Below are 14,262 nucleotides of genomic sequence, written 5' to 3'. Positions count from 1 at the left end.
AACGTTCGTTATACAAGTATCGCAGAGACATTTCAAAGGTACTCACAGTTGCACGAGGGTCTTTGACAGAGAACCGCAATGGTTTGAAAGCTCGGTGTTGCTAATAAACATTTTAAATATTTTTTATAAACGTGTAAACATCACTGAGACGGCAGTGCGGCTCTACAGATATACCCTATTCCTCACTGCGGCGTTCGGGGGAGAGCAGCCATACGTTCTTCGCTGTTTACACGTTTATAAAAATAATTAAAAATGTTTATTAGCAATGCCGAACCATTGCGTTGCGTTTCTCTGTCCAAGACCCTCGTGCAACTGTGAGTACCTTTGAAATGTTGCTGCGATACTTGTATAACGAACGTTGGCTTGTTGGCTAGGATTCACATTCCTTTACGGCTGTGGGTAGGACGTTCCACATTGTTGTGGCATAATTGCTAAACGTGTTTAGTCCCTTGTTTGAGCCGAATCTGGGTTGAACATGATTCGTGGAACTCCCTCTGGTGTTGTGGTCGTGCCATTCACTGACCTTTGGGAAGTATTTCGACATGTACATGGGTATCATGTACTAATCAATGTTAGTGGTGTAGTGTATCTTGTAGACCAGGCCTTGCAAGTTGCTGTACTACTGTCGTCTACTCTAATTGCTGTGTGGCAGAAAAACGGCTGTTTTACCATTAGTGAGTATACTTATGTCAGTGACATTGTATGATTTATAATGTATAATATAAAAGCTGTCTGCAGAATGCTTATATTGTTTGAAAGGTTTGTTTTGTTAGTGCATCATGTGCATCATCAAGCAATTACTTTCCAACACTGGCCGTCAATGTCAATGAGCGTTTGCGCCATTGTGAAAAGTTAGGTTTGGTCCGTTTTCAGTCAAACGCCTCAACTGCAGGATATCTCCTTTATAATAATAATTCAGGACCTCTTTAGAGGTCTTTATTCGACATGCAACACACTGGGACATGCAATGGGAGCGGCACACACACACTGGAATACACACACACGCATTGTCTTTTTTTTCTCAGTCGCCGATGCGATTGAGCTCTGCGCTTAGCACATCCCGTCGTCCTTCCCCCCAATGGCAGCCGGGAGCAGACAGGGCGTCGGCGAGGTACCGCGTCCAGGGACCAATCCAAGTGCTCCTGCCCGTCTTCGTCAAGGACGCAATAGCGTCAGCGATCTGTTGTGTGCATGTTTTTCCATTGGGTTTATCTTATTGGGGGAAACCCTTGCGAGCACAGAGAGAGGGAGATACCCCACCTGAGTACCTGGCATCATGGAAACCTGGTCCCCAAGCGGGAATCAAACACTGGACCTTCTTGCTGTGAGGCGACAGTGTTAACCACTACACCACCGTGCTGCTCCTTATTTCCCTACCTAGACATGCTTATGAATCTCCAAGAAAACTAAGAGGTAATGACTATGTCTGGGCCTAGATCGTCTTTGGCGTGATTTATACCCCCGTGTTTTGTCCTAAAATGGTAGTTTATGAAGAAATGCTGTTTATTCCTTCCCAAAAAGAGGCGTGGCGATAAAAATTCAGTGCGGATGATGTGTGGCGTAAACGTCCCGCCCACATAGGAGACCGGAACTATTCCATTTCCATCCTGCTTTGAACGCGTTCTCTCCGTTAGTAGAGTGTCTTTGGTGATAATGGTTGAGTCGAATCTGTCAGAATGAATGCTAAGCGCTTGTTCTGTCTGCGACGTTCAGCAGGGGGCGCAATTTTGCCAAACAACAGGTTTTGACCACAGCGCTTTGCTCCCCTCCTCTCTCTCTGTGCATTGTTTTGGGATCAGCTGTGCATGGATGTGTGTCACCCCACCCCAACGAGGAACAGTCGAGACGCAAATCTTAAACGGACGGGAATATTGTGCGAAAAGGCGTTCATCATAAGATATTGATCATCTTTCGCAGGTGAAAATCAAAGTAACGCGGGGCTTGTTATTGTGACTTGGCGAGACTTGGCTGCCAGCAGGAGGGTGAAGACGGTCAGCTGATCTCCAGTGCGGTGAAGAAGATGATCGCCTTGTTTAACAAGCTACTGGACTGGTTCAAAGCCTTGTTCTGGAAGGAGGAGATGGAGCTGACACTGGTCGGTCTGCAGTATTCGGGGAAGACGACCTTCGTGAACGTGATAGCGGTAAATTCGGTCGTCGTCATTTGTGTGTGTGTGTGTGTGTCGCCTTGAGTAGCGGGTCCCGTGATTCGAGACGCGGCCGCTCCGCCCAAAATGCAAGTGTCGCAGAATGCGCCGCTGCACATACAGTACAAGCAGTATAGAGTACAGTACAGGAAGTGTATGCATACATACATAGATGGACATTTGTGAATAGCACAGCGGACACTCTTCTAATCATTTTATATATGGATGCATGAAGACCTTCTCTAACACCACATGACGTGTCATCAGTCCACTAGTAATAATGATGATGATGATGACGACACCACGAATGACGTCCCTTCAAAATGGTCCTGAAACCCACACAACCTTGGAGAACAGTTAAGGCAGGCATTCCTGATCCTGATCCCCCCCTATATGGCCTACACGTTATTGTCTTAAGACCAAGGCTGATGTGTGGGGGTTTTCTACCAAATTTTTTAAATTCTTCTATTATGCTGTGTTCTTATTGATCACATGGTTTTAAGGACTCTGTGGTTTACAGTGAGTTATTGTAAAATTATTACAGGTCAAATGTGTCTATAAGTGTCAGTGTGCTACTTCTCTTTAGTACCTAGTGTAGGCTTATTACTCTATATATTCGATGTGTGCCTTTGGACTGACAGCTCTGATAATAATAAATTATATATCTAATTTCTTAGTGACTTTACACTAAGGGGAGGGAGTAGTGAGACAAACAACAGACAACAAGGAAGGATAAGAGAAGGCAGTGGAGAAGAGACTGGTCTTGAGGTGGGATTAGAAAACTGAGAGATCTGAGTCGCTAAAGTCTTGGGGGACAAGAGTTCCAGAGCCTGGGAGCTGCCCTGGAGAAGAGCTCTGACTGAGAGGGGAGGGAGTTCCAGAGCCTGGGAGCTGCCCTGGAGAAGAGCTCTGACTGAGAGGGGAGGGAGTTCCAGAGCCTGGGAGCTGCCCTGGAGAAGAGCTCTGACTGAGAGGGGAGGGAGTTCCAGAGCCTGGGAGCTGCCCTGGAGAAGAGCTCTGAGAGGGGAGGGAGTTCCAGAGCCTGGGAGCTGCCCTGGAGAAGAGCTCTGACTGAGAGGGGAGGGAGTTCCAGAGCCTGGGAGCTGCCCTGGAGAAGAGCTCTGAGAGGGGAGGGAGTTCCAGAGCCTGGGAGCTGCCCTGGAGAAGAGCTCTGAGAGGGGAGGGAGTTCCAGAGCTTGGGAGCTGACCTGGAGAAGAGCTCTGTCCCCAAAAACGGCAGCGATTGTAATTGGGGTGAAGAGAAGGAAGAGGACTGAGAGGGTTGGTAGGGGGAGAGGAGACAGGCTGAGGTGGATCTGAGGGATGAGAGGGTTGGTAGGGGGAGAGGAGACAGGCTCAGGTGGATCTGAGGGATGATGGGGTTGGTAGGAGGAGAGGAGGCAGGCTGATGGGGTTGGTAGGAGCAGAGGAGGCAGGCTGAGGTGGATCTGAGGGATGATGGGGTTGGAGGAGGAGAGGAGGCAGGCTGATGGGGTTGGTAGGAGCTGAGGAGGATCTGAGGGTTGGTAGGGGGAGTGGAGACAGACTGAGGTGGATCTGGGGGGGGGGGGGGCTGTTGGTGAAGGGCTTTGTAGGTGAAGACCAGGATGTTGTAATTGATCCAGCAGGAGACAGGAAGCCTGGGGAAGTCTTTAACGACTGGGGTGAGTATTAGGGGTGGGAATCATCAGTTTCATCACGATACGATACGATATCGATTCTTTGGACAACGATACGATATTTGCCGATATCACAAAGTCTGCCACGATACGATACGATACGATTCAATTCAGGTGTCTGCGATCGATATGAGGCGATATTATGTGCCCATTTAACACAATCAGTCACATTTAGATCAACTAAAAAAAGGCTACGGAAATATCAATTGATGTATTTATTTTTGAGCTCTTCCAGACATTTAAATGAAAAACAATCTATTGTTTTTAATACAAATAGACCTCCTGTTCACTTTTGTTTTTATATATTGAGCTTTAACACACACACACACACACACACACACACACACACACACACACACACACACACACACACACAGTCCCCCACAGCCCCCACCCCTCCTCCTTCCAAGTCCCCTTTCCACTCTCCTGTTATCTCTCACGGTTAGCTGCTTAGCTTTTAGCAGCCAACGCGACGTTCATTTAGATATTTAACGCGACGTTGGCATAAAGGAATGGCGACGATGCAACGCCTGTTATATGCATTTGACCCGTTGCGGGGGAAAAACTGCACAGACTTATATCGGCTCGCAAAATAGACGCTCTGTAGTGCTTTACAGCAGACGCAAACACTGCTGTAATTTCTACACGGAGTTTCACAATACTGGGCGCCGGCGGATATGACTCGCGGGGATTTTCAAAATAAGAGTATCGCAATATGAATCGATCTTTTTACGTTGCGTCGATCCTATTTGATTATTGATAATAGATCGATATATCGATCTGGATCGATGTATTGTCCCACCCCTAGTGAGTATACATACAACTGAGTGGTTGTGCAGAAGGTCAACTGTGTGTAAATATACACCTTTACAGAGCCCGTAAAATCCTACCATGATGACCTTGCCTCCAAACATATGCTGGCTCCCGCCCCCAGCCCCAAAACCTTGTACTAAGAGCACTGTTGTGCGTAACGTATGATAAAGTAACACACTGACTGTAATCACATCAGTTCCTCCTGTGACAGAAGCAATGTAAGGTATTACTGTTTCAACTTCAGTAATCATATTGCAGTTACTGATGTAACAGCTACAGTAGGTTGTTAGTTACATCATGTGTCCTACATGCTATCATTCCCACAAAAGTATAGGGTTGGCCCGAAATGAGATTTGTGTTTTGATTTTTGAGAGGACATTTTGAAAAACAAGAAAAAATTAAAATCAAATGTATTTGTAAAGCCCGAAATCACAAGGTAATGCCCCCATGGGCTGGACAAGTATTCTTTAACTCATTCAGAGCCACGCCCATTTGACCATATTAGGGCTACTGTGCCAATAAGGAAGTCAATGGGAGGACGGGGAAATTTGCGAACGCCTAAACTATATCTTAAATTATGGCTATGGGTCTAAAACACCCCTCGCTTATTAATGACTTGCTTGCAGTCAACATGTACGAAACGGATTGTTTTTTCATTGGTACATTTCCGTTTTATACCGTTTTGAATACGAGTATAGTTTTGGAGATTTCTAGTAATTCCAGAGAAATTCCGCGATAATAGCCCTTTACTGGAATACACAAACACGTTATAATTTTTCGGCTGATTTATTAATCGTTTTCAAATAAACGCTAGATTATCGATAGTATGTACTTATGCACGCTAGAGAGGCGGGCTGAAAAATCGATTATCCATGCCGTGGATACGGCTAACGTTACACACACACAGCATGCGCGCTGCGATGGCGGAGAAAAAAACATCTGATTACCCCAAGACGTAACATAGAGTCCTTACTTCACATCAGATGTTCTGCAAAAAGATTAATCCAATTCCTGATCGCCATTCCAAATATTGATCGCGTTTATTGATCCAACGTTATAGCACCAAAACACATAATCGAAAGCTGCTCCGAGCCTCCCCAGTGAATGTGGTAACGGATACTGCTTGCCCGAGAAGGGAAACCCCGGGAGCTGAGTTTTTTTCTGATGCACAGTGCCACCCAATCCAATCCAATGATGTGCAATACCATCCGGGAGACGAGAGGCGGCGGTATTTGCCCTTTTCGAGCTCAGACCCATTCCCAATGATAACATCAGGCTAGATGGATGAAAAATTTATGGATATAGCTAATAAAAGTTTTCTCGGGTCTTGGCACTCAACGCATGGCGAGTTAACCCGACTAATCTTGTGGTTGGCACTGAATCGGTTAAACAAGTCAAGAAGAAATATCACAATATTTCCAATTTTTTTCTTGTTTTTCAAAATGTCCTCTCAAAAATCAAACACAAATCTCATTTAACTATGCTCAGTCATTTAACTATGCAAAACTACCTGAACCAGGGGGGTCTGTAGTAGAGACCAGAGGCTAAACTCTACCTGAACCAGGCAGGTCTGTAGTAGAGACTAGAGGCTAAACTCTACCTGAACCAGGCAGGTCTGTAGTAGAGACCAGAGGCTAAACTCTACCTGAACCAGGCAGGTCTGTAGTAGAGACCAGAGGCTAAACTCTACCTGAACCAGGCAGGTCTGTAGTAGAGACTAGAGGCTAAACTCTACCTGAACCAGGCAGGTATGTAGTAGAGACCAGAGGCAACACTCTACCTGAACCAGGTGGGTCTGTAGTAGAGACCAGAGGCAACACTCTACCTGAACCAGGCAGGTCTGTAGTAGAGACTAGAGGCTAAACTCTACCTGAACCAGGTGGGTCTGTAGTAGAGACTAGAGGCTAAACTCTACCTGAACCAGGCAGGTCTGTAGTAGAGACCAGAGGCAACACTCTACCTGAACCAGGCAGGTCTGTAGTAGAGACTAGAGGCTAAACTCTACCTGAACCAGGTGGGTCTGTAGTAGAGACTAGAGGCTAAACTCTACCTGAACCAGGCAGGTCTGTAGTAGAGACCAGAGGCAACACACTACCTGAACCAGGTGGGTCTGTAGTAGAGACCAGAGGCAACACTCTCCCTGAACCAGGTGGGTCTGTAGTAGAGACCAGAGGCAACACTCTCCCTGAACCAGGTGGGTCTGTAGTAGAGACCAGAGGCAACACTCTACCTGAACCAGGTGTGTCTGTAGTAGAGACCAGAGGCAACACTCTACCTGAACCAGGTGGGTCTGTAGTAGAGACCAGAGGCAACACTCTCCCTGAACCAGGTGTGTCTGTAGTAGAGACCAGAGGCAACACTCTCCCTGAACCAGGTGTGTCTGTAGTAGAGACCAGAGGCAACACTCTACCTGAACCAGGTGTGTCTGTAGTAGAGACCAGAGGCAACACTCTACCTGAACCAGGTGGGTCTGTAGTAGAGACCAGAGGCAACACTCTACCTGAACCAGGTGGGTCTGTAGTAGAGACTAGAGGCAACACTCTACCTGAACCAGGTGTGTCTGTAGTAGAGACCAGAGGCAACACTCTCCCTGAACCAGGTGGGTCTGTAGTAGAGACCAGAGGCAACACTCTACCTGAACCAGGCAGGTCTGTAGTAGAGACCAGAGGCAACACTCTCCCTGAACCAGGTGGGTCTGTAGTAGAGACCAGAGGCAACACTCTACCTGAACCAGGCAGGTCTGTAGTAGAGACCAGAGGCAACACTCTCCCTGAACCAGGTGTGTCTGTAGTAGAGACCAGAGGCAACACTCTACCTGAACCAGGTGGGTCTGTAGTAGAGACCAGAGGCAACACTCTACCTGAACCAGGTGGGTCTGTAGTAGAGACCAGAGGCAACACTCTACCTGAACCAGGTGGGTCTGTAGTAGAGACCAATGATTTTAACTGTTATTAGTGAAATATAATATTATAGAAATCTCAGGGCATTGAGTCGGAAACCGGCGCATATTGACAGGAGGAAGTGGCGCAGCCACAATCATCTGACTTCTGGATTTACTTTTTTATTTCTCTTATTTTTTGGGATTATCTCCCACAAACCTGAACGTTATTGCCATAAAACAGAACGCAGTTAGTTTCTCTACCTTTCTGTGAACGTCTTGCAAAAAACGGTGTTGCAATACGATGAAAAATGGTGGAGAAATTGACATTATAAAAAATATGGCAGAATTCAGTACTGTATCTACAAAACCGTCTGTTTAATCATCTTCCCTTTATTCATTTGCTTAGATTTTCAGGTTTGGTACATTTTAGCATGGTGTTATTCACAGTCAAAGATAATTATAATTTTTTTTAATAGAATTGATATTCTCCTTTGGTTCATTACAATTTACTCAAGCCTAGTAACATACACACTATTTCTGACACTGATCCATATGTCCCTAGATTCAGATACCAAGAACATGCAAATGGACCATTACATTTTTTTAAAATGTTTATTCTACGTCCTTATGGAATGAGTGACATACAAAAAAAAATAAAAGTTATTTATTTATTATAATTTTTTTGATGGAAGAGCCACACATTGACGTGCAAAGAGCCACATGCGGCTCGCGAGCCGCGGGTTGGCCGCCCCTGCTCTAGGGGGGTCTGGGGGCATGCTCCCCCGGATTTTTATTTTATTTTTTGTATATTTTAAAGTTGAATGCATCAATCTGGTGCACTTTGAGAGCAAAATAAAGAGGCCAGATCCAGATCTATGATGAACTTTGTGCTCAAAACACAAAATCGACAGTGCTTCCCAATCCTCTCCTCGGAGCACCCCAGCCGTTCCATGTATTTGTTAAATTCCACCACCAGCACACCTGATTCAACTTAACAAGCCCTTTATTAGTTGAATAAGGTGTGCTGGTGGTGGAATTTAACAAATACATGGAACGGCTGGGGTGCCTCGAGGAGAATGAATGAATGAAAACTTTATTTAACAGATTGCAGAATGGGTACAATACAGTACGGCTCAATACACACAATTGTTAAGGGGATGCAGACCAGAGAAAGACTTTTGTCTTGTTTACATCAGGGTCCCCCATTTTCAATTCATAGTGACATTTATGACATACACAACATACATGACATTTATGGCATAGGGACATACATGACATACAGGTATTTAGTTACATTTGTGACATATACGATATTCAAATATACAGTACTGTTACCCATAGATCCTGACAGAGTATATGATGGGGAGGGGACTGTACATTAGGAGGGGGTGGGTTGGTGGGAGAGAAATATACATACGGTGGGGAGAGATACGGTGGGGAGGAGACTGTACATTTGGAGGGGGTGGGTGGGTGGGAGAGAAATATACATACGACGGGGAGAGAATATATACATGCGGTGGGGAGGAGACTGTCTATTAGGAGGGGGTGGGGGGTTTGGACATTTACGGTGGCCAGTTTCGAATTGCAGCCTCCCGTAGGTTTGAGAACCACAGGACTAGAGCATACATTTGAGCCATCAAAGAAATGAAGCAAAAGTGGTTACCTGTAGGGCTGCACGATTTTGGGAAATAATGTAATTGCGATTTTTCTGACAGATATTGCGATTGCGATAAAATTTGCGATAATTTTTTTTTAATGAGCTATGCAGTTCATATATAAACTATCCAGTTCGTTTTTATAGTGTAACATTACTTGAAAGAGAGAGAGAGAGAGAGACTGAGAGTGAGACTGAGACTGAGACTTGTTACGCGCGACGCTAGTCAGTCTCGGAATGGATTTGGTAGGTTTTTTCTGCGTCTCCGTAGACCGTGCCGCACCACCGTTTTAAAGTCTTAGTGAAGATTAATTTATATGAAAACCGATTTATGTATAATTTAGCTAGCTCGCCAACGTTACTGTGATTAAAGCAAACTTTAATAAAAAAAAAAGTATATAACATATATATTTTTTTTATATATAATATTCTTTTTTATTATAATTTTTTCAGGGGGGGCGGGGGGTCACGTTAGCGGGGCGGGCCGCCCGCCCTGCCAAGGCAATGGTAGGGGAAACAGCTACTGCATCATGACTCCCCAGGTCTATAGGTGTCATGCATCCCTACAGTCCTTACATTCCCTTTCGCCCAGCCTTAGTTGTCGTGTCATTATGAAAGGGCCACCTTGACTGTTGAGAGTTCATTGAATGGGTTTAACTTGGTCATAGTTGGTCACATGGGAGACTGGTGTGACGAGCAGTCTCATCTGATGACGGGATGAGTGTGACGTCACAGTCCAGAGATGATTGGCATGGATGACTCCTATCTGTTGATCTCATCCGTCCCGTCTGGCCCTCCATGTATCTCACTGTTGTCATAATGCTTCTACTAAATGGCAGTTGGCGTGCTTTAATTGTCTCCTTTGCCCGAGTGAAGGACTAAAATGTTCACAGCTTTGTTATTCTGACTGACAGATTGGCAAAGATAGAGGAGGAGAGAAGGGGTGCAGTTAGACCTCTGAGGTCTAAGCACTGGAGCGGCTGGGTAGTGTAGAGGTCTAAGCACTGGATACTAGGCTGGGTAGTGTAGAGCTCTAAGCACTGGAGAGGCTGGGTAGTGTAGAGCTCTAAGCACTGGAGAGGCTGGGTAGTGTAGAGGTCTAAGCACTGGAGCGGCTGGGTAGTGTAGAGGTCTAAGCACTGGAGCGGCTGGGTAGTGTAGAGGTCTAAGCACTGGAGCGGTTGGGTAGTGTAGAGGTCTAAACACTGGAGCAGCTGGGTAGTGTAGAGGTCTAAACACTGGAGTGGCTTGGTAGTGTAGAGGTCTAAACACTGGAGTGGCTTGGTAGTGTAGAGGTCTAAGCACTGGAGAGGCTGGGTAGTGTAGAGGTCTAAGCACTGGAGAGGCTGGGTAGTGTAGAGGTCTAAGCACTGGAGAGGCTGGGTAGTGTAGAGGTCTAAGCACTGGAGAGGCTGGGTAGTGTAGAGGTCTAAGCACTGGAGAGGCTGGGTAGTGTAGAGGTCTAAACACTGGAGAGGCTGGGTAGTGTAGAGGTCTAAACACTGGAGTGGCTTGGTAGTGTAGAGGTCTAAACACTGGAGTGGCTTGGTAGTGTAGAGGTCTAAGCACTGGAGCAGCTGGGTAGTGTAGAGGTCTAAGCACTGGAGCAGCTGGGTAGTGTAGAGGTCTAAGCACTGGAGAGGCTGGGTAGTGTAGAGGTCTAAGCACTGGAGCAGCTGGGTAGTCCTTAGAACAGTCTGTCATCCTCACCTGTGTGAAAAGGTCCACCATTATCCTTGTACCCAAAAAATCCATGCCCGCTGGCCTCAACGACTATCGCACTGTAGCTCTCACCTCCATAGCCATGAAGTGCTTTGAGAAGCTAGTGAAGGGCTACATCTGTTCCTCCCTCCCCAAAACCTGGACCCCCTGCAATTTGCATATCGCCCCAACAGGTCCACGGAGGACGCCATATCCCATGTGCTGCACACAGCAGCATCACACCTGGACAAAAGGCAGGGGAACTATGTGAGAATGCTATTCATCCGCTCAGCATTCAATACCATAGTCTCCTCCAAACTCATAGCCAAGCTCAGGGACCTGGGCTTGAACTATGACCTCTGCCAGTGGGTCTTGGACTTCCTGACAGGAAGACACCAGGTGGTGAGAGCAGGCAACTGCACCTCCTCATCCATCACTCTCTACACAGGGCCCCCCCCCAGGGCTGTGTTCTGAGCCCCCTCCTCTACTCGCTGTACACACATGACTGTGTGGCACAGCGGAACAACAACACAATTATCAAGTTTGCTGACGACACAGGGGGCTTGATCTCTGCAAACGACGAGAGGGCCTACCTGGAAGAGGTAGAGAATCTGTCACAGTGGTGTCAGGAGAACTGCCTCTCCCTGAACGTCAGCAAAACTAAAGAGGTGATTGTGGACTTTAGGAGGTCGGGGGCCAGGGACTACAGCCCCCTCGGCATCGACTGGGCACCGGTCGAGAGAGTGAGCAGTTTTAAGTACATCGGAGCCCACATATCCGAGGACTTGACATGGACCACACACATTGACAGTGTAGTGAAGAATACACGGCAACGCCTCTACTTCCTTAGGCGTAAGAAGTTCAAAGTGAGTCAGAAGATCCCCAAGAACTTCTACTCGTGCACAATAGAGAGCATCCTGACTGGTAACATCACCTCCTGGTTTGGGAATAGCACTGCACAAGACCGCAGCAGACTACAGAGAGTGTCCCGTTCAGCCGAGTGCACAATTGGAGGGGGGCTCCCCACTCTCCAGGACGCTTATATAACAAGCGTTGCAGGACCAAGGCTAAGAGAATAATCAAAGACTCTAGTCATCCAAACAACTGCCTCTTTGAACTGCTGCGGTCAGGCAAGCGCTACCGGAGTCTCATGGTCAGTACAGAGAGACTCAGAAGGAGCTTCTATCCCCAGGCCATCAGGATGCTCAATGACAATGACACTATGTAACAACCCATCATCTACACACACTGCACACTAGGGATGGGTACCGAATTCGGTACTTTTGAGGTACCGCACCGAAACACGTCGGTACTACCGAGTATCGAATCAAGTGAGATACAAAGAAAAAAAAATTACCTTTTTTTATTTTTTATTTTTTTACTTTTTTATTTTCATGTCAACGTTCACACGCACAATATATGCTTACCTAGGATTTAACTTGATTCAACAACAAAGCAGTCGGAGCAATGACAAGCCGAAAACTGTCAAATTGTAGTTATTTGAAGTTTGGATTTATTTTTTTCGACTGAAGTAGGTAAATTAAATTTCTTGAGACTAAAGTACCGAAAAAAGGTACCGTTGGGTACCGGTATCGATTCACAGGTACCGGTATCGGTTCAAATGTGAAAGGTACCCATCCCTACTGCACACACATCCACATGTACACACTCACTTTTAACAAACACTCACATTACCACTCACTTTACTCACTTTAGACACTTTAGCACACTTTATATTTATCTATTATTAAAGAGATTTGCACTACATTCATACCTCATTTGCACCCTACCCTAAGTTTTGTACCTCTGCATTGTACCTCACTCATACAATACTCTGTATTGTATATTGTATATATTAGGGCTGGGCGATATGGCCAAAAATGATATTGCGATAACGATATCGATAACAATATCATATTACGCGATATAGATAATTATCGATATTGTTATAAGTATTAAAAAAAAAACAGATTTATGTTTATTTTGCAGCAATTATTTGTCATTGCCGCCATCTTTAGTGTTACATCCCCTCACACTCCAGTTCTCAGGCTGCAGCTGGTTTGAAAGCGAAAGTAAACAAGCTTCTCTGCTGGCTGTGGCTTCAGGGGAGTTGAACAGTTCTGGCTCTGCTAGTTTCTTTTCTATCTTTTGGCGCTTTTTTGGTGGACAAACCACTGCACATGTGCACCGTGACTCGTGACTGGAGTCTAGTTCTGCTAGCACACATAGCCTACTGTGTACAGACGGTTTCAAACTGTATTTTACATTAGAAAGCAAACAAAACAAATGGACGAGAGAAATAAATCTCAATTTGGTCAGTATTGTCATTTGGACAAGCAAAGCCATTACTTTAAGTTGCAGGCAAGAAAGACAAGTCTGTCCACTGTCTCTGGGTTTAACTAAAAAAATAAATCGATATATTTTTTCCCCCGATATATTTCTTTTTCTGATATCGATTATTAAAATATATTACGATAATTATCGTTATATCGCCCAGCCCTAGTATATATGTATATTGACTTTAGTTACTTTTTACTTACTTCTTAATTACTTTTTTTTACTTTTCTTTTTACTGTATGTAGCACACTCTCACTCTCTCAGGGGCCTATACAGAAACAAGCATTTCATCATAAAGTATTCTGTATTTTGTTGTGACAAATAATAAACAAACTTGAAACTTAAACTAGTGTAGAGGTCTAAACACTGGAGTGGCTTGGTAGTGTAGAGGTCTAAACACTGGGGAGTCTGGGTGCAGAGGTCTAAGCTGGTCAGACGTTCCATGAACACAATTGGCAGTGTTCACGGTAGGGATGGGCGTGAGAAATCGATTACTTGAGTACTCGCCGTTTCAACTGAACTCAATTTATTAACAATTAATACATTTGTTTGTCTCGCTCTGAAATCTCACAAGGCGTGAGTTGTTGCAGGAAGACAACACTGTGGAGCGTGAGAGCATAAGGCATAAAAGAAAAAATTGTTTGGTTCCTGTCAGTTAAGGCCATGGGTAGGTAGGGAATTTATTTAATGAAATCTTTTATTATATTTTTTCCCACTGCGACTATGGATAGGGAATTTCTTTATTTAATTAAAATGTTCACGACAACATGGATGCATGTACTCTGCCAGCATGTTTAATATCCATAATACTAAAGGTTTGACTAAGATTTTTATGAAACTTTATTGTAAAAAAAAATTAAATAAAATTATATATATATATATATATATATATTTTTTTTTACTCATAAAATAAATTGGGTCGCACCTAAATCGGCAGGGTCGGTCGGCAACCGGAACCAAACCATTTTTTCTTTTAGGCCTAAGGAGGATTGTATGGATAGTAGGCTAACGTTACAGTGACTGTTTGTTGTGTTGGACTACAGCTAGCTTA

The 14,262-nt window shown here is 45.1% G+C and overlaps 1 protein-coding gene across 1 annotated transcript in view; it reads left to right on the top strand.

Moving 5' to 3' along the window:
* Positions 1–1,793: 1,793 nt before the first annotated feature.
* The window catches only part of arl8a (ADP-ribosylation factor-like 8A), a 36,625-nt gene continuing 24,156 nt past the window's right edge, over positions 1,794–14,262 (top strand). Inside the window, exon 1 of the mRNA XM_084317570.1 lies at positions 1,794–2,143. Coding sequence (XP_084173696.1) covers positions 2,021–2,143 — 123 coding nt within the window. The 5' untranslated portion in view covers positions 1,794–2,020. The remainder of the gene's footprint in view (positions 2,144–14,262) is intronic.

Source organism: Notolepis coatsorum (genome assembly GCF_963971535.1).
Source record: "Notolepis coatsorum genome assembly, chromosome: 6".
NCBI lineage: Eukaryota > Metazoa > Chordata > Actinopteri > Aulopiformes > Paralepididae > Notolepis > Notolepis coatsorum.
The sequence above is the reverse complement of the archived record's forward strand: the minus strand, read 5'-3'. Positions and strand labels throughout refer to the sequence as shown.